The sequence below is a fragment of the Vidua chalybeata genome, chromosome 1 (assembly GCF_026979565.1).
Source record: "Vidua chalybeata isolate OUT-0048 chromosome 1, bVidCha1 merged haplotype, whole genome shotgun sequence".
Lineage (NCBI taxonomy): Eukaryota > Metazoa > Chordata > Aves > Passeriformes > Viduidae > Vidua > Vidua chalybeata.
In genome coordinates, this window is record NC_071530.1 from 140,108,620 (window position 1) to 140,133,965 (window position 25,346).

General features: G+C 38.0%; 1 protein-coding gene across 5 annotated transcripts in view; it reads left to right on the forward strand.

The window, feature by feature from the left end:
* Positions 1–25,346, forward strand: part of COL14A1 (collagen type XIV alpha 1 chain) — a 112,907-nt gene that overhangs the window by 82,556 nt on the left and 5,005 nt on the right. For all 5 annotated transcript variants that reach the window (XM_053953952.1, XM_053953795.1, XM_053953872.1 and 2 more), the window contains exons 35-45: positions 2,380–2,457; positions 2,740–2,826; positions 7,589–7,642; positions 8,065–8,160; positions 9,392–9,445; positions 9,887–9,940; positions 15,635–15,688; positions 16,546–16,617; positions 18,524–18,559; positions 18,996–19,062; positions 19,574–19,762. In XM_053953952.1, coding sequence (XP_053809927.1) covers positions 2,380–2,457; positions 2,740–2,826; positions 7,589–7,642; positions 8,065–8,160; positions 9,392–9,445; positions 9,887–9,940; positions 15,635–15,688; positions 16,546–16,617; positions 18,524–18,559; positions 18,996–19,062; positions 19,574–19,762 — 841 coding nt within the window. The remainder of the gene's footprint in view (positions 1–2,379; positions 2,458–2,739; positions 2,827–7,588; positions 7,643–8,064; positions 8,161–9,391; positions 9,446–9,886; positions 9,941–15,634; positions 15,689–16,545; positions 16,618–18,523; positions 18,560–18,995; positions 19,063–19,573; positions 19,763–25,346) is intronic.

The following is a 25,346-nucleotide window of genomic DNA, read 5'->3' on the forward strand; positions in this document are numbered from 1 at the left end:
GCAAAGATGGATGGATGGATGGATGGATGGATGGATGGATGGATGGATGGATGGATGGATGGACGGATAGATAGATAGATAGATAGATAGATAGATAGATAGATAGATAGATCAAAAAGGGGATTAGGCTCAAGGTGCCTAATCCTTTTAACACTCCTGAATGAGTCATCTCAGGATTAGATCGTAGCCAGAGCAGTGAAACCTGACTGGGACCTGCAGCAAGTAATGTTTTCTATTCCTTCAGTGGGATTTAATGAAAGGCCCAACTTTAAAACATTATCTACAATTCACAGACCTTCTCTTTATTGATGTTTCCTCCTCTTTGAGCCTTGTTTGCTTGCATGTATATGTACTATTAATAGTATTGTCTAAGGTGGTCTGTTGAGAAACATTTGCAGAGCTGCAACCTGGTTAGATGAGGACTTTTCCACCTTACTGATTCTGTTTGTGGGGCTGGATATTTAGAAAGCAAAATCACTATGAATGCATAGACTTATGAATAAATGTTTAAGAGTAGCAAAGGAAGCTTTGTTTTCAGTTTTAGCTTGAGTCAGAGTAACACACATAATGTTTTTAAAAAAGAATACTGAGTCATCCAACATTTGGTTGGTGAATACAGCATTTTAGAAAATGTCTGTTTGCTCTTTAATTTACACCAACATACTTTATTCCTATGGATGTCCAGATTGCCTAGTCCAGACAAAATGAATACATGTACACACCTGTCTATAAATTTTGTCATCCTACCATTGTTCAGGATAACAGAATAGTTCGGGATGGACTGGGTTATGGAACAAAATGACAATGCAACTAAACTTCTGAACCTAAGAACTCTACAGAACCAGCTCTGGTGTTGCTGTACCCCACTTCTGGGATGTCTGATTTGCTTAAGAGCAGTATCATGCAAATGCCCAGGTATTCTGTGTCCCAGAGCAGTGTACTTTTATCTGCCTGCACTTTTATCTGCTGCTGCACTACTGAGGCCTCCTGGAGTTAGGAGCTTAGGGATGTGCAGCAAAGAGGGAGACTAAGTGGCTCCACGTGGAGCCAGCTTCCATTTGACACAGACATGGACACAGACTTGCTGGACTCAGGGTGGATCTCCATGGAGCCAAACTGAGAGTCCAAATGCTGCCTTCATGCTGCACTTCAGCTGTCTGAGGTGTTTTGCATGGTGCCAGCTCATTGTTTCTGCATCTGTAGTACAGCAAATCTACAAACCAGCTAATCTGCTGGCAGGTGAGGAGAATGTCTATTTATATGAAAGTGTGCCTTTATTTAAAATATAATATTTGACTTTTATAAGGAAAAAAATGAGGCAAAACCAAAGGTGCACATATGTAATTCATTTTAACAGCTTTAGAAGCAATGCAGTTATAAGAAAATTTTAAAATTCATTCCTCTGTTCTGATCTTAAAATAATGTCGCTGAAAATAATGGGAACAAACCCAGCATTCTGTCTCTAGCAGTTCCTTGAATTTTTTAACATGTGGGGTTAATTTGATGGGATGTTCTGTTCCATACCATTCTCTATTCAGTATGCACATAAACAAGACATGGAAAAAGAATAGAAATAGTAACAGAAGAAAACTTCATCTCTGTAGACCCCTTTGTTCAGTAAGGGCTGTAAAGGAGATAATTGGTTTTACCATTGAGTCCTATTTAGTATATTGTTTCTGAGTATCTAGCAGCCACTATTTTCAGCAAATGTGTGTATTCTTGCAGATTAAATTCTTGTCCAAATCATGTTCCCAGACCTGTGATGGGAATTTTATTTTCTGCCCAAAGTTGTCACGTGGTGACCAAACTTTTCCCCATTCTTAAGCTATCATTGCCTGGGGATAATACAGATAAGAGAGGGCATATTCTAAAGCAAAATTAAACTGGAAAAAATGAGAAATATTATTTGTGGCTCAGCTCCAGTATAAGTAATAGTCTACAGAAGACCTTGTCCCAGATAAAATATGAATAGCAGACCAGAGGGTCAAGAGGAATTATTCAGAGAAGCTAAACTCTCTTTCGCCTGACTCTTGATGTCCTTTTTGCTATAAAAATATACTGGAATACACCATTGGGCAAAGTAAAGAATTTAAGCAAGGAGTGGGGGAAAATTCAACAAATGCATGCATCATTTAACCTTGAACAGCTTTGCTCAATTCATGTAATGTCTGATAGTTCAGATGAATTGGTTGGACATACATTCGGTCGAAGCAGTGGATTTACCATTTAAGTGTGATATTTGTGGCTTGCTGCTCAAAGTCAAAAGCCTTTGTCTAATCTGAGTGCTTGAATCAAGTTGGCTTTGCTTGCTGATGGCTCCGTTTTGCACTGATCTTACATCTAACAGTCATATGTTACATCACCCTTGTTTTGAAACAGCTGCAGTTACAGATGTTTGACATTATTTGTGCTACCTCATGGGCCAATCGAGACAAATGCTGTGAACTTCCTGGCTTGGTAAGAAACCTCTTTCAATAACTGTAGAATTTACCTTTTATTTTCTACTTTGTTGAGACAAATGTTTTATTGGGAATGGATGCTTAAAAGTTTTTAAAAATGTTCATCTCTGTTTGGATTACTTGTCCTATTGAAAGTCAACTAGATGTATGTTTCTAAATCAAGTGGGTGCTTTTGAGTATTGTGTCTTAGACTGTGCTAAATACTGTGTCTTAGATTGATAAAATACCTAGCATTTGAAGTTCTGCACATCATTCTTCTCCTATCTTAACCTTTTCATAGAGAGATGAGGAAAATTGCCCTGCCCTTCCTCATGCTTGTTCCTGTTCAGAAGCCAATAAGGGTCCCCTTGGACCTCCTGGACCACCGGTAAGCTTTTGTTCAGCTTTGTAGTGAACTGTACCAAATAGTCCACTGGCCACCTTTATTTCAAAACTGTGAATCTACTGCCATTGTATAACTAATAAGGTTAAATTACACTTTCAAGTGCTGGTAAAGAGATAAAATTATATTCAGTTTATAATGAAGATGCTATGAATTATGTAAAGAAGGATTATGCTGAAGCAGTTGGGGTATTCTTTAGCCCTGGAACCCTTTTATCTGTTTGTTTCATTAGGTACCTCATAGGTAGTGCCATTTATTTTCAAATTTGGTTTGTGGAAACTCAGACAATTACTCAGACCAGAAATGGAGATATAGGCCCACTAAATTCTGAGAACCCAATTTTGCATCCCTGTTGGAGTCCAGGACATCCCTCTGTCTGCCCTGGCTGTCTCGAAACCCTGGCAGAGGGCTTGGGGACCTTGGCAAGAAGTCAGAAACACCTGTGGCTTCGATTTTAGCCCATGGGAGAGGCTGCCAACTCTATATGAGGAATTACAAGCCAAAAGGGTTTGAGTAGTGTAATAGGTGAATTGCCACAGGGTGGAAAAGCAGAATTTGGGGGTTTTTAGAATGTAATTCAGGGGTAAAAGATGGAGGAATCTGGGCGTGTCCTAGCCTTTTTTCTCCTTCTTCTTGTCCTCCATGTCTTGGTGCGATGGTGACACTTTTCTATTGGTTTAATGTAGAGATTCACTATTTAACATAGGTGGTGGGCATTGGTGCAAAATCTGTAAATATGCAACATGTAGTTTTGAGTATATAATGTGGGAGTTGCCCAGGGCTCGAGGGAGACTGCCATGGCTTCGGTACTAGGCAGACCTTGGCAGGTCAGAGAGAGAAAGTTACAGATAAGAAATAATAAACAACCTTGAAAACTCGACTTCACGCATTCCAGACCTCTTCTTCAGCTACTGGGCTAGGGGAACAAGGACTTCTACGATTTTGGGGTCATTCCAAGCAAGCAAACCCCGACACATCCCAAGGCTGATTTTTATCAATTTAGGAAGGCTCTGCGACGGTCCATTATTGGTTTGGGTTAACAAGAATCCTGACTGGGAGATTTGTTGAATGGTCATGGTTTTTTTCTGTTACGACTAGATAAATATGACTGGTATCTTAGGGCTGCTTGCTGAATGAGTTTGAGATGAGGGTCTCTTGTGAATAGTTTGAACTGCATATTTCTCAGCTCATACTGTGTCCTGGATGTTCCAAGGGCATGTTTTTAAATGAAGGAGACAGGGAAGAAAGTAAATGAAAATGTTTTTGGTGTTAAAGTACACAAAACACATGAGATGCATGTTTAAGAACAAAATTGACTTGCACATAAGGCCTACAGATAGTAGGTCCTAGCAGACATTAATCCTCCTGATACCTCAGAGGGTAGTCTTTCTGCAAGAATTGTTCTTCAAACTCAGGTATAAAAAGCTGGAAAGAAATTCAGGAGGAAATTCACTTAAGAGCTGCATCTTAAACAAGGAGAAATTATTCTATTCTCCTATTTGAATACACGTTATTAAACAAGTATTGATTAAAGTTTTCATTTCCACATTTTAGCATCCAGTTTGTGTTCTCTAAAAAATAGGGTAATTCACATTAAAATGTGAAATGAAAAATGTTTGAAAATTATTTGATTGGAAGGATGTGTATTACTATAGTTCAAAAGATATATGGATCAGGAATTGCTAAGGCTTAACCCAGTAGTAAAATAATGTACTTCTATATATTACATTTAGGATTAACCATGTTTTGAATAGCATAGTGCCAGGCAAGAGGAAACTTAAAATCAAGCAGAAAAATCACTGCCAAGGCAGGGAAATATGTGATTCTGGAACTCAGCCTGTTATAAGTTATTCTTTTTTGCAGACAGTTAGATGGTAGAGCTCTGCAAAAAAAAAAAAAAAAAAAGAAAAAAAATTTCAAGGCGTATGAAAAATCAGAGCAAAAGGAATAAAGTCAGTGTTCATCTCTGCGCCAACCAAAAGTCAGAAAGTCATATGTGCTATGTCTGGTCAGGAGTGCTCCAAGTCATTAAAATGTCATGTGACTTTTCTCCAAGCCAAGGATTCTTCTGTTTCAGAGATCAGAATCCTACCATGTAGCCAGTTTTAAACATTAGGCTAAAAAAAACTCCAAATAAAATGCTTCCATTTGTTTGGGACAGTAACTCTAGAAAGAATTTTAACCTTTTAGAAAATGCATCACTTCAGGTAAGACAAAGTGTTGTTTAGAGTTAAGATTATCTGGCAATTTTCATCATGGGATACTGTTTTCGTGGCTTCATTTTTTGGCAGAATTTGATCCTGCTGTCTGAAGTTCCCCACACAAAGCAAAAATGAGATATCACAGAAAACTAATGCCTACATTTGAAAGGAACACTGCAGAATAGAAGGTGAAGGAGCCAAAATTGTTGAAGGATTGGAGAAATTTAACTGCCAAAAATATAAAAGCTTTCAGTGCTTCATAGGTTTTGACTACTAAAAAGAAATGAGGAGGTGTCTTGATAACAGTAGATTAAGACCTGTTTCTGGTGGAAAGCACTGGCTGCTAAGAAGTTATTCAAAATAAGGGAAGAAGGCATAACATGAATTTTTTGCCACAAAAAGAAGCACAAAAAATTTTGAAATTAATCACACAGGCTTAGAAGTGCTGGGGAATAACCACCAAAAAGTTTATGAAAAAACTGAGGGGGTCTCTTCTGATGCTTTCATCTTAAATAAATGTTCTTCTGGAAATTGTGCTTTTCCCAAGCAAGCTTCCTGGGTTCAGAACATGGACAAGTGTACCAACTTCTGCATGAATATGAAAGCATATCATTTAATGGCTGAGCATTAGGCTATTTCTAAGCATATATTCTTAGTAAAAATGCAATCCATTTATGAGAACAAAATGGGAGAAAACTGTGTGTTTATGTTAAAAAGTTGCAGTTATTATGCTGAGGAATTTTTTAATCTCAGAGTTAGGAGTAAGGCAGAGGAAGGAGAAAGGACAGCAGATTGGAATGCAGAAATGTGAGTATCTGGAACTTTTCAACTGGCAATTGGAACTTGGAGAACATGGGATGAGATTTTAGGGTCAGAGCTGGCTGTGGTGGAATGAGTCATGGTCATAGAGATGTGGGATGGAAGAGAGAAATCTGAGGGAGTTGGGAGAGGTTGTGGAAAATTGTTCTGTGATCACACATGTGAAGACCATGCCATGATACCTTCATTGAAGGGCAACAGTATTATGGGATTTCCAGACATTTCTGTTATTTCTCCTATTTCAAGTCTCATAGATACTGCATATGAGGACATTTTCTATTCTTACCACTTTAATTTAACTGCTGTTATTTTTGTAAGTACTTATTGTAGCCCATAAAGAGTTCTATTCAGTTATGGTGTACAAGGTCCTTTCTGAGTACAATGAATACCTGTAAAGCTCATATTCCAAGAGATTAGGCAATATACTCAGATGGGGGAAGAGGGAAATTTATGTGAAAAAAAAAGTTATTTATGCTGTCCTAGAACAGAAAGCACATGTAGATGTTGTTGCAAAGCACATTCATGGCAGCCATCCACAGATATATGGTACTCCAGTGTCTCAGATGATATTAATAAAAAAGGCAAAAGTGGGTTAATAAATGATGAGCAGATGTAGGCATTGCTGAAGAAAGCAAAAAAGAGAAAAATGTCCAGAAGAACATTTTACCTAAGAATAGCTCCAAATTATACCATGGTCTAGTAGACTCTGGAGTTATCCTTGCTGAAAACTATTCCTAAATCATTAGAATCACAGAATTATAGAACTGTTTCTGTTGGAAAAGACCTTCAAGATGATTGAGTCTAGCCATTAACCCAGTACTGCCAAGTCTGTCACTAAACCATGTGCCCAAGTGCCACATCTACATATTTTTAAACACCTGTGGGGATGGTGACTCCATCTTGTCCCTGGGCAGCCTGTTCTAAATCTTGACAACCCTTTCTGTGAAGAAATTTTTCATAGTATCCAATTTAAACCTCCCACAGTTCAATTTGAAGCCACTTCCTCTCATCTTGTCACTGTTACCTGGCAGAAGAGACCGACCCCCACCTGGCTACAGCCTCCTTCCAGGGGGTTGTGGAGAGTGACAAGGTCTCCTCTGAGCCTCCTTTTCTCCAGGCTATACGCCCTCAGCTCCTTCAGCTGCTCCTCACCTGAGTTGTGCTCCAGACCCTTCCCCAGCTCTGTTGCCCTTCTCTGGACATGCTCCAGCCCCTCAGTGTTCTTGTAGTGAAGGGCCTGGAACTGGACACAGCATTCAAGGTGTGGCCTCACCAGTGCTGAGTACAGGGACACAATCCCTGCCCAGGTCCTGCTGGCCACACTGTTTCTGATCCAGGCCAGAATGCTCTTGGCCTTTCTGGGAACTCAGCCATTAACAATGTGATTTTGGCGAGAACAGACAGATGTGCAGGAGGTTTCAGCAGCTGGAAGGAACCCATGGCCACATTTCCCTCCATATCAGAGCTTTCAGTGTTATTTTGATTCTTACATAGTGTGCATTCTTGGCTCTAAAAAGTAGTCACATCTGTGTTTAAATCTGTTCCTGTGGATGGCCACACTTCAGTATGTTCCCAGTTTAATTACTCCAGTGGAAGGATATTGACAGGATATTTACTGATTCTTGAACGCTGCTTCAGGAACAGGAAGAATCTGTTTGGGCTTCTCTGGATTTCATTTCTGTTTGAGAGTTTTGGTTTTCAGTGAGTCCCATGCTTGTGCTTTACAGGGTGGTCCAGGTGTCAGAGGTGCCAAAGGTCATCGTGGTGATCCAGGTCCAAAGGTACTTTTTATAGCACTCTGCATTTGACAGATGCATGGGTTCTTGGTTTATCTCTGCTGCATGGAAACCTTGAAATGAATTCCAGATTGTCTCTGACGTTTTTGAGGAAAAAGCATAGTGAAATGTCATTGACATTTGCTGTGGCTCTTTCCAAAACAATTACTTTTCCTATTTGTTCCTTGATAAAAGATATAAAATTCAGAATGCTGCTTTCACAGCATAAATCATCTTTCTTTTTTTTTTTCTTTTTTTTTTTTTTAGTATTTATAAAGAAACCAGACAGTTTTAAATTGAACCCTAACTGCTCAATCATGTTAACTCATATTTCAGATGTTTCTGAATCTATTGGTATTTAATTCTTCAAACAGAAGCTGCCTTTGTCCCTATGATAAGAGTTTAACTTATGTCCTGTGCTACTTTAGGGACCAGATGGACCTCGAGGTGAAATTGGTGTTCCTGGACCACAGGGACCTCCAGGACCACAAGGACCCAGTGGACTTTCTATTCAAGGGCTTCCAGTGAGACTTGAAAAATCAATGGGCTTTTTTCTGAGATCTTTTAAACAGCAAATAGCTTAGACTAGACTGAAATAGCTTTTGGTGTTGTGATCAGAATCTGAATTTCAATATTTGAGGTGAAATCACAGATGTGGGTTTGACCTCTAGTGAATATGTGTTAGATGCCAAAATTTCTAATTTTTTATTTTGAACTGAATTTTCAGTCAGCTGAAAGTATTTGATTGCAGGTTGAATATGACCTGGGTATTAGCATCCAAGCCTGTAGTCAAGTGAAAATAAATTGCAGTGGGGGCTGTGACATGGCACTAGACCAAAATGTTAATATTCTCTCTTTTTCTGGCTGTACTGCTCATCACAGATCAGTTCTGACTTGAAAGGTGTACCCAAGTAAGAACACCATATTCTCTGCCAAAATTAAGCAATAACATTCATTCATAATAAAATCTATCATCAGAGGAAGTGATTAGACCTGGAGTTTGCAAGGCTGTTGTGAAATAAGTCACAGAATTTCATCATAAATAAGCATTGTTAGAATAATGAACCAGTAGCACTTATCTTGTTTCATACACCTCTCCAGTAGATGAGTACAGACAAGCCTAGAAAAGTAATAATTTTTTTTTCTGCTAGGTTTTTTTTTTTCAAATTTACTACATTATATTACAATTTCATCCTTTTTCCAGCCTATATGATACTAATGAAAAATACAATGGCTTATCAAAGCTGTATGTTCTTGATTATGTTGTCATGGAAAATAATAAGAATACTTTAATTATAAGAGCAGTTATTTCATAGAGAAATTAGTTTTTTATAGAGGTTAAGGTTTGTATATTATCTATAAAAGTACATTCTTCTCATGCATATATACCATAGAAACATGCCTAGTTTCCACAGAAAACCCCTTTTTCAGCATTATTGGAGATACTGGTGAGGCCTGAAGTGAGATGAATTCCTTTAAAGAGGAAAAGAAAATAGCTACCTTTTTTTTGGTAACAAAATGGCTATAGTTTTATCAGGTTACTTATGAAACCTTTAAAATTAGTTTTATTTTTTATGTTTATGACTTCTACATTTGCATTTTTGCAAATAAGAGTCTGTATGTTTGCTTTTCAGAAACAAACGTAGTCTATTTTCTTACTGGTTGCTTTCTTTTTTTTTAAGAAGCTGAAGGGAACTATTAAAAATAGAAAATAATCATATATTTGGTTTATTATGTGTGATTGTTTATTTGCAGGGGCCACCAGGTGAAAAGGGAGAGAAGGGAGATCTTGGTTTTCCAGGCCTGCAGGTATTCTCTATTGTATACCCCGTCACTTACTAAGTTTGAATGTTGAATTGACATCATTGTGAGTTTAGGGCACATTTTCCAAACTGCTGAGAAATGTGTTGTTGGGGTGAATTTAAACAGGGGTTTAGAAAGAGGAGGAATCTAGGGTAGGCTGGTGTGCAGTGACCGATTCACTTGGGCCTGAAGAGCTGGTTACTTTCTTGTTTAATGCTGAAATTTTGTCTCTGTAGACTCAACACCTCTGCCTTTTAATGATGTGTGTTTACCCATCTCTCGTTTCACAGAAATGCCTTCTTTACTGAATTTCTTCTATGGCACCAACCATTATTGAGCTTACTGGTTCCATTTATTCAGAATATGTCATAAAGTTTCACTTGAAAATTATTTAGTTGGATTCTGTTAATTTGATCTCATCATTTTCTCTCCTTTTATAATGCTTAGGGTGTCCCAGGAGCATCAGGTTCACCGGGAAGAGATGGAGCTCAAGGTCAAAGGGTAAGCTAAAATGAGTATTTACATGTGTTTCATTCCTGTTCTGTAAGGGAAATGTTTCCCAACATGGTTGGTTTATTATAATTTATGCCATCTCTGTCCTTTCTGGAGATCATCTCTGTGTGCCAATAGGCACAGGAGGATGGACATCCTTCTGTCTGCTGATGAGGGTTGAGATGTGTAATGGGAACCCTGCATGATGCCTGTGCTTTATCCATTTGGTAGAAGTAGATGTCACTTGTGTTCAGCATTGCCAATTAATCTCTTGGCTTATATATTTAAAATTAAATAGTTGTTAAATGGCATATAATTAGTATGCAATCCAAGGCAATGATCAAAATTTGCTTTCTAGCTAATTAATGAAACAGAGACAACTACAAGGGAATTTAACATTGAATGTAGAATGATACCTGCAGAAACAGTTGATATGAAGAAGTGAAGAAAAATAGTACCAAAATTTAGTCAATGAAGAAAAATAGTACCAAAATTTAGTCAACGTTATTCTGCTCCTGGTAAAACAACTGTAGATCCTTACAATCTGTCTAGGAGCCAGTAAAAGAAAATTCATTTTCATTTGTGCAGTTAAGCCTGTAAGTCCTCTTCTTTGTTTCCTTGGGGAGACTTCTGTTTCATTATTAGTCAGACTCTGGAAAGTTATTGTTAGCATAGTACTAGATTTCTGTCTACAGCAGAAGTTCATTATGAAATATAACTTTTCAGTTTCATTTGAGCAAGATTTACATACTCATGATCCTTTTTTTGGAAATGTTAATGTAACTTGAACTTCAGGGAAATCTGGCAATTCTTTGATTTTCTGACCTTGTTATAAAAAACCCCAAACCCTGTAGCAAAACATGTATTTGAACTCACTATTATGAATTTAAACATTGGCATATCTTTATGTCTACAAGTAATTCCACTGAAGTAACTGTAGAATTTGGGCAATAGATAAATGTTTTTTTTTTCTCTAAAAATCAAGAAAATAAAGGCATTTTATTAATATAAAGATTTATTCAATATTATCATCAGATGAATAACCTAACTGGAGGAATAGCCTTCTAAGTTTCAATTAAATTTTATTGAAATATGTAAGTAAATGCATTTTTCCCCTTACTTTATAATACTGTGACATATTATGGTTTTGCATGTTTTTATGTCTTCTTTTTGACTGCATTGTAATATTTCCCACTAAACTGCCCAACTTTCATGCCATCTGTTCATCTCCAGATTAATAGAGACCTGAACACTGATGAACATTTGGGTTTTTGCCATGTTCTGTCTAGTCTTTGTCCTGGACAGGTTGAGATGGTGCTAAACATTGTACAAATAAGTGCTATGTGCCTCCTCCCTCTACATGTCTGATCATGAGGGACCTCGAGGTTCCTGCAGTTCAAGGAGAAAAGAGCTCTGTATTTTTATGTTATTCTGTATCTGACTTCATATTTAGGAGAGGATGCCCTCAGCTATGCCTTGATGCCAGGCAGCAGTTCAGAAGTGGTCTAGTTCTCCCACATGTGGGAGTTACCAGGTTGTTGCAGAGATGATATTCCAGAGAAAAGCTGAGAAAGACTAGAGCAGCAAAAGCTTTTGATACAGCCTGGAAAAGTCATGTGGTTTTCATTCTGTAGAATACCCCACTGTTGTCTATAAAAAGGTAGGGCAATTACATAAATTGCCTGTTTTTATAGATATGGTAATAATGCTTTGTTTGTGTGTTCTCTTTCTTCTCTGCTATTAATCACTGGAGCTGGATAAACAGCCCAGAGCTCATAAAATTAGTTCTGTTAGCCTGGTATTGTCTCTGTGCGACCCTTATGCAATGTTGTCCAGCTGTAATTATTTCTATGGCAACAAATAATTATGCTATACTGATTTTATGGTGTTGTAACTCATTTGATTCCTGTGAAGTTATGACAACATGAAATTGCTTTTAATGGGCGAAAATCCAAACCAATTATTTCACCGCAGTCTCTTTGAAGACCCAGCACTTAAAAAGGAGATAATTCTGAAGGGCATAACTGCAGCAGCAAAGGGGAACTGGAAAATTCCTGAGAAGTAAATTGCCTTTTTGTATAATGTTTCTTTTGTTGGGTTTCCTCCTGTTAGCCAAGATGCCAAATTGTTTTGCAAGTATTATACTACAAGAACTGAGATTTTCTGTGTTTTTCTTACCTTAGTTATCCCTTCCTCTTTAGTATTTATTGATTTTAAATATTTTAATTATAGTGGTACTAGTGCTGTAGAGTACTTAGGCAGGTTGCTAAATCACACTGAATTTAATGGGTGGTCAGCATAGGGCTGATATTTTTTGGGAGCTCTCTGAGAACTTTGAACCAGGTATAATGTGATATTAGACTCATGAAGTGCTGAAATGGAAATTTTCTTTCCTCCAGTCCCTGATAATTGGAATCACTTCACTTTCACAGTTTGTTTTCCCTTCTTTTTGTTTTGATTTTTAGTGTTCATACTTTCTGATTTTCTTTTTGAAATCAGTTGAGGAAAGGGTTTGATTTTCCTTTCTTAATGTTGTAATTCAACACTTAATCTGTAAAATTTCTTTTTTGTATTTCTGAACTTGGTTTTTAGTCCCTGACTTATTTGCTTTTTCTTGGGTTTTACAAAGACATAGAACATCTTCCCTGCCAGTTATGTGAATTCATAAAAAGGTCCTTTTCATAATGACATACCCTCCCTATGAAGAAGAAATAAATAATAAAAATACTTTGTGAAGGTTGAATCAGAGTAAAAAAAAGTTTTTTTTTTCTGATAATAAAGCAAATATTCTGAATACGCATGACAATATTTTATAACTGAGTGGTAACCTGTTTGAATCTACATCTCCACATGAGGAACAGTCCCTTTCTCTTTCATCAGCTTCCAGAGTGTCAGGAAAGATTTTATCAATGTAAAACAACTTATTTTTATTGTGTGGCTGGAGCTGTGGTTGTTTGGTGTCCTTTCTTGCTGCCCCGTATTTGCAGCTAGCAGTACACGGGGCTTTTAGTAAAGAGAACAGATCATGTTTCTCCACCAATAGTCCCAAGCATTTAATGTTGAAAGACAGATCTTGAATTGGCAGTCATGTGTCCCAGGCTGCAGGGGTTTTTAAAAAGCTCTACATGAAAATCTTTCAAGCCCGACTCAGCAGCTTCAGTTAAGTTTTTTAAGTTTTTCAGTTAAGTTTTGGTATCTAGTCCTACTTGAAAAGTCACTTCTCCACAAGTTCCCCTAAACAAATTCCAGGCTACAGAAAGCCCAAGAGTTTATAATGAGGTCAGCAGCAGTACTGATTTCAGCAGACTTGAGACTTTACTGGTGATGCCGTTTGTATTTTGGCAAATAAAATCCCTTCAAAAAATTCTGTCAGAGCTACACTCCTTCTCTAGAAATTATATAAACCTTGATTCTAAGACCTACATCCTAGATCACACATCAAAATTTGTCCTATTCTGCTCTTGGACATGCAGTTCCATGGGAGAGAATCAGTGGCTTTGTGCAGAGTCATTTCTATCCTGGATGTGACAGAGCTATGTAATTCCTCCAGTGTGCTATGTAATTCCTCCAGTCATTCCCCTTGGATTAGAGGTGGTTAAACAAAGAGGAGAATTCAATAAATGGGAGATTAAATAGCATTTACAAGGTTTCAGTATTCAGAATACAACTTCGTGAATTCTCACTGTGCTCTATTTTCTTCTACATTACACACACCAAAAATTATGAGAGGAAGAGCCAGAAGAAATAAATTCCCACTCTTCCTGCCAATTTCCTGGTACTTACTAATCTCTGCTCTCAGCTCAAAAGTTCAGAATGAGTGTCAGATCCATTCTGGCCATCAGGTGGTCTGAGTAACATCATCTTCAAATGCTGCTGGCGGCACAAAAGACCTTTAGTCTTTTACCAGCATGAGAGAATAGGCATTGCCATGCTCTTTCTTGAACCAGGCTTCTATTTGATTTATATATAGCAATTTTCACATCTAGCAAATACAGTAGGAGGTGATCTTTTGTGGGCAATACAGACACAATGCCAAGAGAAATAAACCCTAGGAGAATATACAGGAGGTGATTACTGAGCAGCCAGGAGTAAGAGCACTGCTCAGAAGAAAGAAATTGTGAAATATATTCCAAGAAAATGTATTGCTGATCATACTGTTAATGCTACCCTTTGACTGGGGTTGAGAAGAGAAAGACATACAGTTTTGTTTTTCTTTAGAAGCTTGTGTGAATCCACACTAGATCCTAGAAGTCAGTGGAAATCACTATATTTCCCTCCTCCTAGTTAAATTAAGCCCTTAAAAGGGTCAAATGAGTTTTCATCCTCTTTGGAACTGAGCAAAAATAAATAGAGGTTTTACATCTTTGCTTTAAAAAGTGAAACACAAATATGAAGGTGTCAGCTTCATCTGGCTACACTGTGGAATATGAAGGTATTTCCTTATCAAGTCTAAGGTTGCCTAGATAATATAATGTGAGTTGACTATGTGGCTTATTTTAGCACTGAAACAGCCATCTACTAGATTTTTTTAAAAAACCTTTTCAAGTATATGGCAGATAATATTATTCCCCAGCCATTTTTTATGCCATATGATTGTAGATTTGAATAATAGTTTCCAAACTGTGCAAAGCATAAAACTAGTAGTATTTGTTATATTCATTACTAAAACCATGGCAGAAACAAAGATTTGGAAAAAAGTACAAACCAAAAAAGTTGTAAATTTTTCTTCCGAAGCTCCATGAGATACTGAGGCCTGGAACGTTCTTTACTGTGTGTGTCACCATAAACATTTTCAAAGATTTCAGCAATAAACCAAACACTTTCCAGCATAAACCACCTTTCAAACTGGTCTTGAGCCAGAGGTAAAACCATTTATCTCCTGTTCAGGCTGTGCAGTAACTAAAGAATTGCCATCTCCAGGCTAGTCAGAAACCCAAGCTTTATAGCATGTGGATACAAAATGTGGTTCATACAAATTGGTTAATTTGTAAGAATACTTCATTAATAGTGTATTTTCTTCTACATCTGGTCAGTCTTTTTTTTCTGTGATGTACTCTTTTCCAGTTTCCAAGTTATCTTTAGTTTTTGGCTCTCATTTCTGGAAGCTCTGAGGCACGTTCATAATGTAAAGCACATGAGCATTCCTGCTGCTTCCTGAATCAGGACCTCAGTGATAGCTGGAGCATATGTACAGCACTGCTGGGCAGAGAGATCCACTGTCTTGCCATCTTTCAGCACCTCATCAGTGGGACTGTGAATACTTGCAACCAGTGAGAACAGATGTAGCAACGTGACCTTGTGCTAGAGAGGTTTGACAGCAAACCCTCTCATTTATTTCCCTACAGAAGTGTTCTAAGTGAAATTCACCCAGAGGTGAAAATTGCCAGTATGAAGAATTTTGTATTGTTTTTTCTTCAAAAATATTGTGAGACTAGCTTTTTTTTTTTTTTTTTTTTTTTTTTTTTAATCTTGGTGACACTATAGCTCCTTTTCAGAAAGAAACCTTCCCCAGGGCAAATAAGAATTTTTTTCCTACCAAGAGATCACTACTAAGTATTAATTTAGAAAAAAAACAAAAACCACAACAATAAATAAAAACGAAACCAAAGAACAAAAGTAAAAAATTTCTTCTAGATGAAACAGAACAGATTCATGAAGTACATATAAAAAGCTGATAAAATTGCATTTATTTATCTTCTATAGGGCTTTCCTGGCAAGGATGGACCCACAGGCCCACAAGGACCTCCCGGCCCAATGGTGAGTATTGCCCATGGAATTTCTTACTGCAAAAGTCAGCAGGATTTGGGGGGATTACAGCTCACTCTTATCTATGCTACAGTGGATAGAGCAAGGTCAAAGAAAGTTAGAGTTCTCATGATGCACAGAGTTGGCAGAGAGCTGCTTGTCCAGTGTAATTTCTTTCCGCTCCTATTTAGCTCAAGAAGAAAATGTCTCCCATGGGAAGGGGAGAGAGTTGTTCTGTCAATGGATTGATAGTTTGTTCTTTGTCAAGCAACTGCAGTATAAAGAGGGAATTCCTGCTTTTAACATTTGAAACAAAACTTTCTTTTTGTCAAAAATTCCAATTAGGAATGCTAGCTGAAGGGAACCACCAAGTTTTACTTGGCTTAGAGGCTGGAGGTGAGCACAGGTGCTCTCATAGAGTAATCAAGGAAGACAGCAGAGGCTACATCCAGCCTCTAATGCAGAATATATGTTGCCTTCAGAATCAGTCTCAGCCTTCTCAGAGCAGCTAGGCAAAGTTAATGCATTCTAAATAGATTTAAAAAATTAGATGAAGCTGCTGGTTGTACTGAGTATTCTCCAAGCCATCTTATTGTTTTTTACAAAGAACATTCTGAGTCATCCCCCCTGAACACAGTATTGACATCCCAGGACTTTGTCCAGTGGTTCAGCAATTCCTGCCTGTTCTAGAAAGCAACCCAAGTTATTTTTCTCAAGTGCTTTTCTCAGAGCTGTGCTTATGGTGCTCTTTTCCCTGTAAATTGTATTTCTTAGTTTTCTCTCTGGGAGTCTCCAGTCTTTGACTGACAGAACTGTCTGTGCACTTCTCCTCATCAGGACTCATGGATGTTGATTCTTTTTCCACATAGGGCATACCTGGTGCTCCAGGTGTTCCAGGTGTTACTGGAAGTCAGGGGCCACAAGGTGATGTTGGAGCTCCTGTAAGTAAAACTAACTAATATTTCTCTGTCTGCTGTTGTGCGTTGGTTGGTTTCTGAGTCTGGCTTCACTGTTTGACAGAACTCCTCAATATTTATTGCCTATGATCTGTTTGCAGTTAGTTTGCAGTTAAACATCATATTGACCTTTCTTTGTTCATTCTTTGTAATTAAATATATTTGTTGATCTTACATACAATGTTTGGAATATAGGGATTAGAGTCAAAACATGAGATTAAAACACAGAAGTTAAAACCACAACTATGTGAATTTGTAGTCTTTGTTTAATTACATTTTTTTTCCCCTTTGCCCTTCCAGTGACTCTCTGGAAATTCAAGTATTTATTAACCTGAGTATTTCCAAAATATAATTCTGATTTCCAAACTGTGAAAATAATATATGAATAAAAATCTGGCTTTTGAGGTTACTCTGTGTTTAAATCAGAACAAATGACTAATGACTAGGGCTTTTTATATAATTTTTGGAAAATTATATCCTCTATATCTAAAATTACTATTAGGAACCTCCAATATTATCTCTCAGATGCTATTTTTTAATGAATTATTTTAAAAACTCCAGAACAAAACATTTTGACTGAAAGAAAGGAATACAACTATGAAATGAATGTGTATTTTATGTGAAAGAGAATATTTATAGTGAACTTCTTTGTCTCTGTAAGAGTTCAGACAATACTATGTATTCATATTTTAACATTTGATGACTTGTTTAATTATAAAGACTGCTCAGCTTTTCCCCATGTATTACAGTAAACATTCTATTTAATTTTTAAAGACATCAGAATGGGACAGTGTGCATTTCTGACTCTATTTGTAGGATAGAATTTTTTTTCCAAAATCCAGTTTGGTTTGGAGATTTAGCCAATGCAAGAATTTTTATTTGTAAATTGACTGATATTGTATATTGACATGAGCAGAGATATTAATCTAATGCCTAGGTCTGAATAGTTTCTAAGTGTAATCATGGAATCTACAAAGGAGATTTGATGAGCTATGGAACTTTTACTATCAATATATAACATGTTGACTTTGCAGTTCCTGTCCAAACACATGTTCCAGATGCTGAACAAAATTTTCTAGAGTGTAGATATTCCTGTGAGTCATGCAAGAGCTTTGTTGTGGATGGTTAGACTCCAGTAGTGCAGAAAAAAACAGGTGGCTGAAAAATGACTGAGCTTTCTATTCCAAAATGTAGAGTTATAGAGGCCTTAGAAATAGTCTTTTAGTCTTTGTAGGAGTTTCTTCTCTCCAAGGATAGAATAAGCTGTGCTTAACCATGTATCTGTCAGCAACCACAAGGATCATCAAGTCCAACTCTCAAGTGAATGGCCCATACAGGCATCAAGCCCATGGCCTTGGTGTTATTAGCACCAGGCTCTGACCAGCAGACCTTTCCTTGTCTGTTGGTCAGAAATATGTAGCCTACCCCACAAACTGACGTTGGTGAAGTTGCAACTGCCCTAGACAACTTGTTTCAATCCATAATCCTCCTCACTATCATTACAGTATTACATTACCCTTAATGTCAAACGTAATTTTCTGGCCAGTTTAATCCCATTGCTTACTCTGTTTATTCATTGTGGATACAGAGTCTCAGTACAGCAAATTTCAGGCTGCTATTTTGCAAAAATTAGACCTGTTTCAGCCATGTGAAATGCATAATTTCAATTCAGTGTGTGGCAAATACTTGTGAAAGTCATTGTTCCCATGTACTTGCCAAAGGTGAACATTTTGTTGAGCACTGAAATAAGTGTATTTGTCACTGCCTGAAAGCTTGTTTATTTTTCTTTCTTCTCCCTTTACTATGAATCTGCAAGGCAGACGAAGTTCCGGTGTTAAAAATTTTGAACAGAACAAAATGAGAATTAATTTCGTATTGAATCTTTTCATAGGGTCCTCCTGGAGCTAAGGGGGAAAGGGGTGAAAGGGTAAGTCTGTGTTCATATTAGCTGTGGGGTTTTTTTCCTGCCTGGCCTTCTGTCTCATAAAGAGCTTTTCCCAAAAAAAGCTCTTTGTTTCTCTGTGTTTACAGGCACAGTAGTTTTCTCTTTGCAATGAAGCAAACTTTCCTTCTTTTCCAGACATGGTCTTTTATATAGCTACATTAATGTTTTGAAGGTGGGAAGTATGTGGCAGTAAGCATGCCTCCAAATCTCTCATTCGGGTTATCTTCTCCGGCCTCTGATTGCTGGCCAAAAAGAGAAATGGGAAGCAATGAAATCACAAAATTTCTTTGGCTTTCCTTTCTCATCTGTGAGCATATAATGTCTCAGCAATAATAAATATCCTTCTTTGCTCAAAGTGCTGTCAGCACAGAACTGACTCAAGAAACTGTTTCATGACTCTGCTGCTGTTGTTATCCAGGGCGATCTCCAGTCCCAAGCTATGGTCCGGGCTGTTGCTCGTCAAGTGTGTGAGCAGCTCATCCAAGGCAAGTACCGAATAGTCCATATGCTTCTCTCTCTAGAATGGATTTTTCTGCCACAGTTACTTACAAATATGACACTTTTCAAAATATCCAAGGGGATCTGTTTGTTTTAGACTAGACAGTTGAGATTTATGTTTCAACCAGATTTATGTTCAACCGGATTTATGTCCAACTAGTGCTGATTAGCATCAGCCTTCTGAAAAAAAAGTTGGAATTGTCTCCAAGCTATTACAGTATACAGATGCTTCTGCTGCACCAATTTAAAATTTTTATAGACATAAAATACAAAAGCCCCCCAAACCCTTACCGAAGTAAGAAAATAAAATCCTGCCCAACAGTTCTTCCATTTTCTGTGCCCTCCCTAACCTACTGTTTCTCCCCCAACTTGTATACAACTTCGTAACACCAAAGCATGACAGACTACAGCTAGAGAACCTGCTAGTATTCTACTGAAACTTTGCTGAACCAGATTTTCCACTGCTACTTGAAAATTATGACTTTTTATTCCTGACAGGTCATATGGCAAGATATAACTCGATTCTGAACCAGATTCCAAGCCAGTCTGTCTCAACACGAACCATTGCGGGACCTCCTGGTGAGCCAGGTCGGCCAGGGGCTCCAGGGCCACAGGGTGAGCAAGGATCACCAGGCATGCAAGGGTTTCCAGGAAGCCCTGGTCAGCCAGGAAGACCAGGAGAAAGAGGTAGGCTTCATACTTCACAAATACAAAATAATACCTCCCTTTCCTGATACATTCTAATAGCTTTTGTCTCCTGTCTAAATGTGAAAGCAACATTTTCTCACTAATTAATTGGTGAGCTTAACACAGACCATAATGAAGGCTCTGGACACTCTGTCATGAAAGTCATGCAGGCTTTGCCAAGTGTGTTTTGGCAGGATCAGACAGAGGTTTAATGTTTAAACTGCAGAAGATTGGTGGAATATAATTGTGCACATCCCATCACGTTTCTTCTTAGTAAGACTCGAAAGTGAGCAGAATCTCTAAATGTATAAGCAAAAGAGCAATTGAAGAAAGTCAGATGCAAAACTGATGTGTATGTTGGGGAAATGCTGAGCTTTTCTGATAACTTCAAATGTGTCAGTCTAGGAATTTCTGAGTCATGACTACCTGAAAGGAGCAAGATTGGTAAAAAGAGAGAAAAATTCCTAGTTTGAGGGGTTGAGAGAATCAAGAAAAGGAAATGGGGAGGTCAGAGAGAAGTAATACACTTAACATTTACAAGAATTCTCTTCTTTATTCTCATATGCAGGCTAGATCCCATTCTCCTTTCCTCCACGAGCATTGTCTAATAGTAAAACAAGCTCCATGTTTGATTTACTCTCTTTTGGTGCAGCCCTGGCTATCTTTCGTGTCCCAGAGTAGCGCAAACCTCAGGACATAATTCTGAGTAGATCTATAATTGTGAAAGTGCTCTGAAGAACATCACATGAGGAGGTGACCCAAAACCCAAGAGACAAATGTGTTTCAGAAGCAATGAATTGGTGTTGATCTTACAAAATCTGCTAACTGGGATTTTAAAAATTAACTGCTGTGAAGACTATTCAGGAACTTAATAGCTCCAGTTCACAGTAGCCATTATGACCATAGTTACAACATTGTTTTTAATAGAAAGTCTTTGAGTGAACCTGTGTGTCTTGCCCTCAAGACTGTAAATCTCATTACCATTTTGAAAAAAAGAGGCAAGATTTCAGGTACTGACCCTTCAGTCCTGCTTTTGCTTGCTCCATCTGAGCAAAAACCAGGCACTGTCCAGAAAGAAGGAGGAATGAGGGAGTGTAAGGCAAGTAGAAAAGAAGATTGGAAGAGACAACAACTGAGGAACTGACTTTAAAAGGGGTGATCTGGAGACAGTGAATGCAGATTTCGGGATATTTGATTCCACACTAGCATATTTTAAATCTTTCCCTTCTTTCTGGGAAGATGTTTTTCAAGCTAGGACTTTGGGAAAAGGACAACAAAAATGCCAGGCTGCAAAAAAAGGAACATTTAGCCTGGACTTTTTGTGTTTGCTGTGCTGATGTCCAGACATGCACGTTGTGGGATCACAGACTGATTAGATACAGTCATTTAAATGAAACATGATGTGGGTTGGCCCACTGCAGACAATCTGAATGTCTGGGAAGCATTGGCAATAGAGTACAGATAGGGTAAAAAGACATATTACCCTTTCCTCTCTATATGGATAACTGATGTTAGAAGGGACTGATTTTGGCAGGTAGTGCTTGTGGGGAGCTTTATACTTGGTAGAGAGAAAGCTCTAATCAAGCATCCTTCAGAACTGCAGTCAGATTTTCATGAAATGTGATACCAAATGTTGGGATTGTTCTACAATATTTTCAGCTTATAATGAGGTTGTTTCAAGAATCCATGCGTAAACTTTAAGACAAAATAATTGGCTAGTTTATTTGGAGTTCAAATGGATTTTAGAACATTTGTCTAATTGCAGCCTTGAACAGAATCTGGAAGAAACAGGAAAGAGCTCTTTCAGAAACGAGACAAAAGTATATAATAATTTATTGCTTCTTGAGGATTTAATTTCTTCAGAAACTACTGAACTTTCAGACTGATTTGTGTTTGATGCAGTAGCACTTTACTGAGCAGGAAGATACCTTTTGCTACAGACTCTTGGGATATTTCTGAATCAGTTTCTAAGGAATTGCTTTAAGCCAACCCCAAAATGCAAAAATTAAAATTAAAAATTATTTAACCAGCTTGTGGAGAATGATTGGAAGATTTTCATGGATTCCTAATTCTTCCTTGATTCGACATGTCATACATGGAAGCAGCAGACTAAAATTGCTCAGCTTCTGGATGGAAGGAAGGGTTTTTAAGTTTCCAGTGACTACAGAGAGGAGGGTAAATGGAGTCAGACTCCATCCTTTGCTATGTTCTGAAGCATTGTTTTCATTTAACTTGTTCAGCAAACACAATGTATTGTCTTGTCCTGAAGATCTTCAGCCAGCTACCTGGAAGTCTTTTTGTAAAATGTTTTCATTAATGTCATCAGCATTTTGGTTGCATATGAAGCCAATTTAATGTTCAAGCCCAGTGCCAGACTAGCAACTCTAAAAGTCAGGCTCTGCATTTAAGTTCAGAAAAAGCCCTGCACTGAGTGTGCTGAGAAGTAATAGTCATTAGAAGGAAAAATCACCTGTTTGCTTATCTCGTAGTGTTGCTTTTCCCCCCTCAAACTGTTGGAATTGCTACAAGAGCCTGTTACTGGCTCTGAGCTGAGTGGCAAGGTTGTGATAGAGTGGGAAGATAAAAAGGTGGAGGGAGGCCAGATGTTTCTTTCAGCTCACCTCTCTTGCCTACCACCTATTCAATCCCAACCTGTAAGAAGGGGGCACTTCAGAAAGCAGCTTGTGTAACTGGTTAGAAATGGTGCACCAAAGAAAGCTTTACTGGAAATGTCAGCAGTGAGAGACATCAGTGAAATTCCCTGCTGACTTGCCTGGCCAGCAGCTTCTTTTCCCTTGTTTATGTTGTCACTCCACCAAGCATTAATCAGAGGCTTTGGAAAGAGACATGGATGGAGTGTATGGAGTTCTGTTAGAAACCTGCACTTGAACTTCTAGGTCCATGATGTCCCATTCCTGGATGGGATTCCTCTTAGTTGTAGCACATTGAGCTGGTCCTTCCAAGAAAGACCACCTCAGTGAGAAGGGACAAGTCATTCTCTTGACAGATGCAGTTCTCAGTGTCTGTTGCCAGCTGAGAGGCCCCATTGTATTACCAGGCCCCTACAGCACATAATCCCAGATAAATTACTAGAATTTTGCTCTTTGCTTATTTGCATAAGTATAGGAGTTTGGAAAAAAAACCAAACACTGATTATTCACAGCCCTCATCTCTATTTTAATTTTAACTAGCTCACAGCATTGGTTTCTATTCTCCTTTCAGCTAGTTTGAACATATTTTGTTCTGGTTTTGTTTATGATCTGGGACTTAAACAACTAGTGTCTGGCTTCTGAGTGCCCAGGAAGTAGTTGCACCTCTGCAAAATGGTATAGAAACCAAAATAATCAACACTTTGTTTTCTTCTTTTTGGTTTCTAGTTATTTTTATAATACATGGGTAGTTTTCTCAACTTTGTGGAAAAATGGAAAAGCCATAGTAAAAATTATTCTGAGGCACTGCTAACTTTCAGATGCTGTGAAAGTGCAGTTCTTCTACTACTGAATGGACTTCAGCTCTTATGTGGTCTATGAAGTGGTGAATAAAACTTACAGCTACTCAGCCCATCCCACTGTGATTAAAGTACAATAAATACCTAAGCTGTCACTGGGAAAGTTGCTGTTCTCAAGCACAGCTTCATCCTTATTTACTTCCTGGCTTCATATGAAAGAGCCAGTTAAACATGTGTTATCAAAAGACACATTTACAGCTGTGATGGCAAAATTTCAGTGGAGTTAAATTGAACTTTTGCCAGTTTCATCAATTAAATATTTTTATTTCCAGTTTTAACTTCATCTGGATTAAAAAAGAAAAAAATCACAACTGTGTGTTATTTTACACTATGCTCACAGCTGAACATCTTGAAAAGAGGACATTTTTGGTAGTAGTTTAATTCTTCTTAAGTGCAATACATAGTTCTCCTCACAGGACAGTATTCTCTTAAAGACAAAACAGATAAAGAACACCTGAGATTTCCACTTGTGCAGATACCATGGACATTTATTTTTCTTTGCTAGAGAATGTGTTCATGAATTTGGTGTTGTTTTCAATAACTGATGAGATCAGAGTTATTTTTAGTGAAGGGTTGCAAATAATTGATTTCAGTTGCTTGTGATCTCCATGGGCTGGAGACATTGCGTATTTTGGATGGGGACAAGATGTAAACCCATGGTTATGAAGGGGAGAGACAGTTTGATGTTATTGCTGAAGCATGTCCAGAGCACAAATATGAAAGCAGTTACTGGACCTGAAGGCATTTTTAACTCAAATGGCAGTTTTGATACACACACTTTCATTCTGAGGGCAGTTAACCACTGCAGTAACCCACAATGCAGTAACCGACAAGAATGATGGCTTGTCTGGTTGACTTTCTGTAAGCCATGCTCTGCTGGCACCAAAGATGACTTGGGTGAATTTTGAATATTCTGCCATTTATTAGGAGTGAGCCAAGAGGTCTGTGAGTCTCTTAAGTCCCTTAGGGAAGCTCAAGGCTTTAACTCATGAGCATTTTGCCTTAGGAGTAGGATATTTTTGCTCAGTGTTTATGTTCTCTTTAACTTGGATAAACTTTACTGGAAATCAGACTAAAAGAAACCTGATGCAGACTTTTATCTTGGCCTTCAGTGTTTGTTTTCAGTGTTTGCTTTCAAAGAAGGTTTGCCCTGCACGAGAGATTCTTCTTTTATTCTAGAATTAATTTTTCTTCCTTAGCCTGAGTCGATTTGTTCCATGTTTAGCATTTCTTACTGACATTTTATCCTGTGAACATCACATACGCGTGTATAGTTTTGTGTGTGTTAATAATTATAATTGAGTGCATGGCAGGCTGTGATTTCAAAACATCGTGGCTGTTGCCTTTGAAGTCACCAAGTAATGTTACCATGCAGTAGGATAAGCAATGGTCCTTGTACTAAACAGCTGTGTAGATTGCAGATGGTTGTAACAGGTCAGTCTTCTAAGGAAAAAAGCAGATTTTGCCATTAGCAAAGGGCAAACCTTTCCTTGCAGGTCCTGTGTGGTGAGAGATAATTTGGATAAATTTACCTTGTTACAAGGCCTGCAGCAGAGACAGAGAATTGCAATAGATGAGTTTCTGCATATGTTTGAAGCAAGCCAGGGCAAAGAAAATTTCAAGCATGTGGAAAAAACCACCACCACCCTTCCCTCAAAATTACGCAACTGAAGGAAATAAAAGGCAAAAAAGGGAAACAGGCAATGCCTTAACTATGCCAGGACAGTGGCAAAGAACTTTGTAGAGGTAAGGTAAAGAGGTCATCCATGCTTTGGTTAAAAATGATGTGCTCACTGTGGATTTACTGGTTGCAGTGGTGTGGCTTGTGTTTTCCATATCATTGGGTCAGACAATATGTTGCCCTAGAAACCTCTTGCTCCTGCAGAAGACCCAGAACTCCTCCACAGATGCTGAATCCACTTCAGTTCAGTGGACTCGTATTGGATAAACTTGTGCGAGCAATTCTTTGCCACTGAGGGGTTTTAATTACATTTTTTTTCCACACTTAGACTTTTTATTTATTTATTTCCTTCCATTACAAATTAGCTTAAGAAGGTAAAAAATATCTTCTGTGAC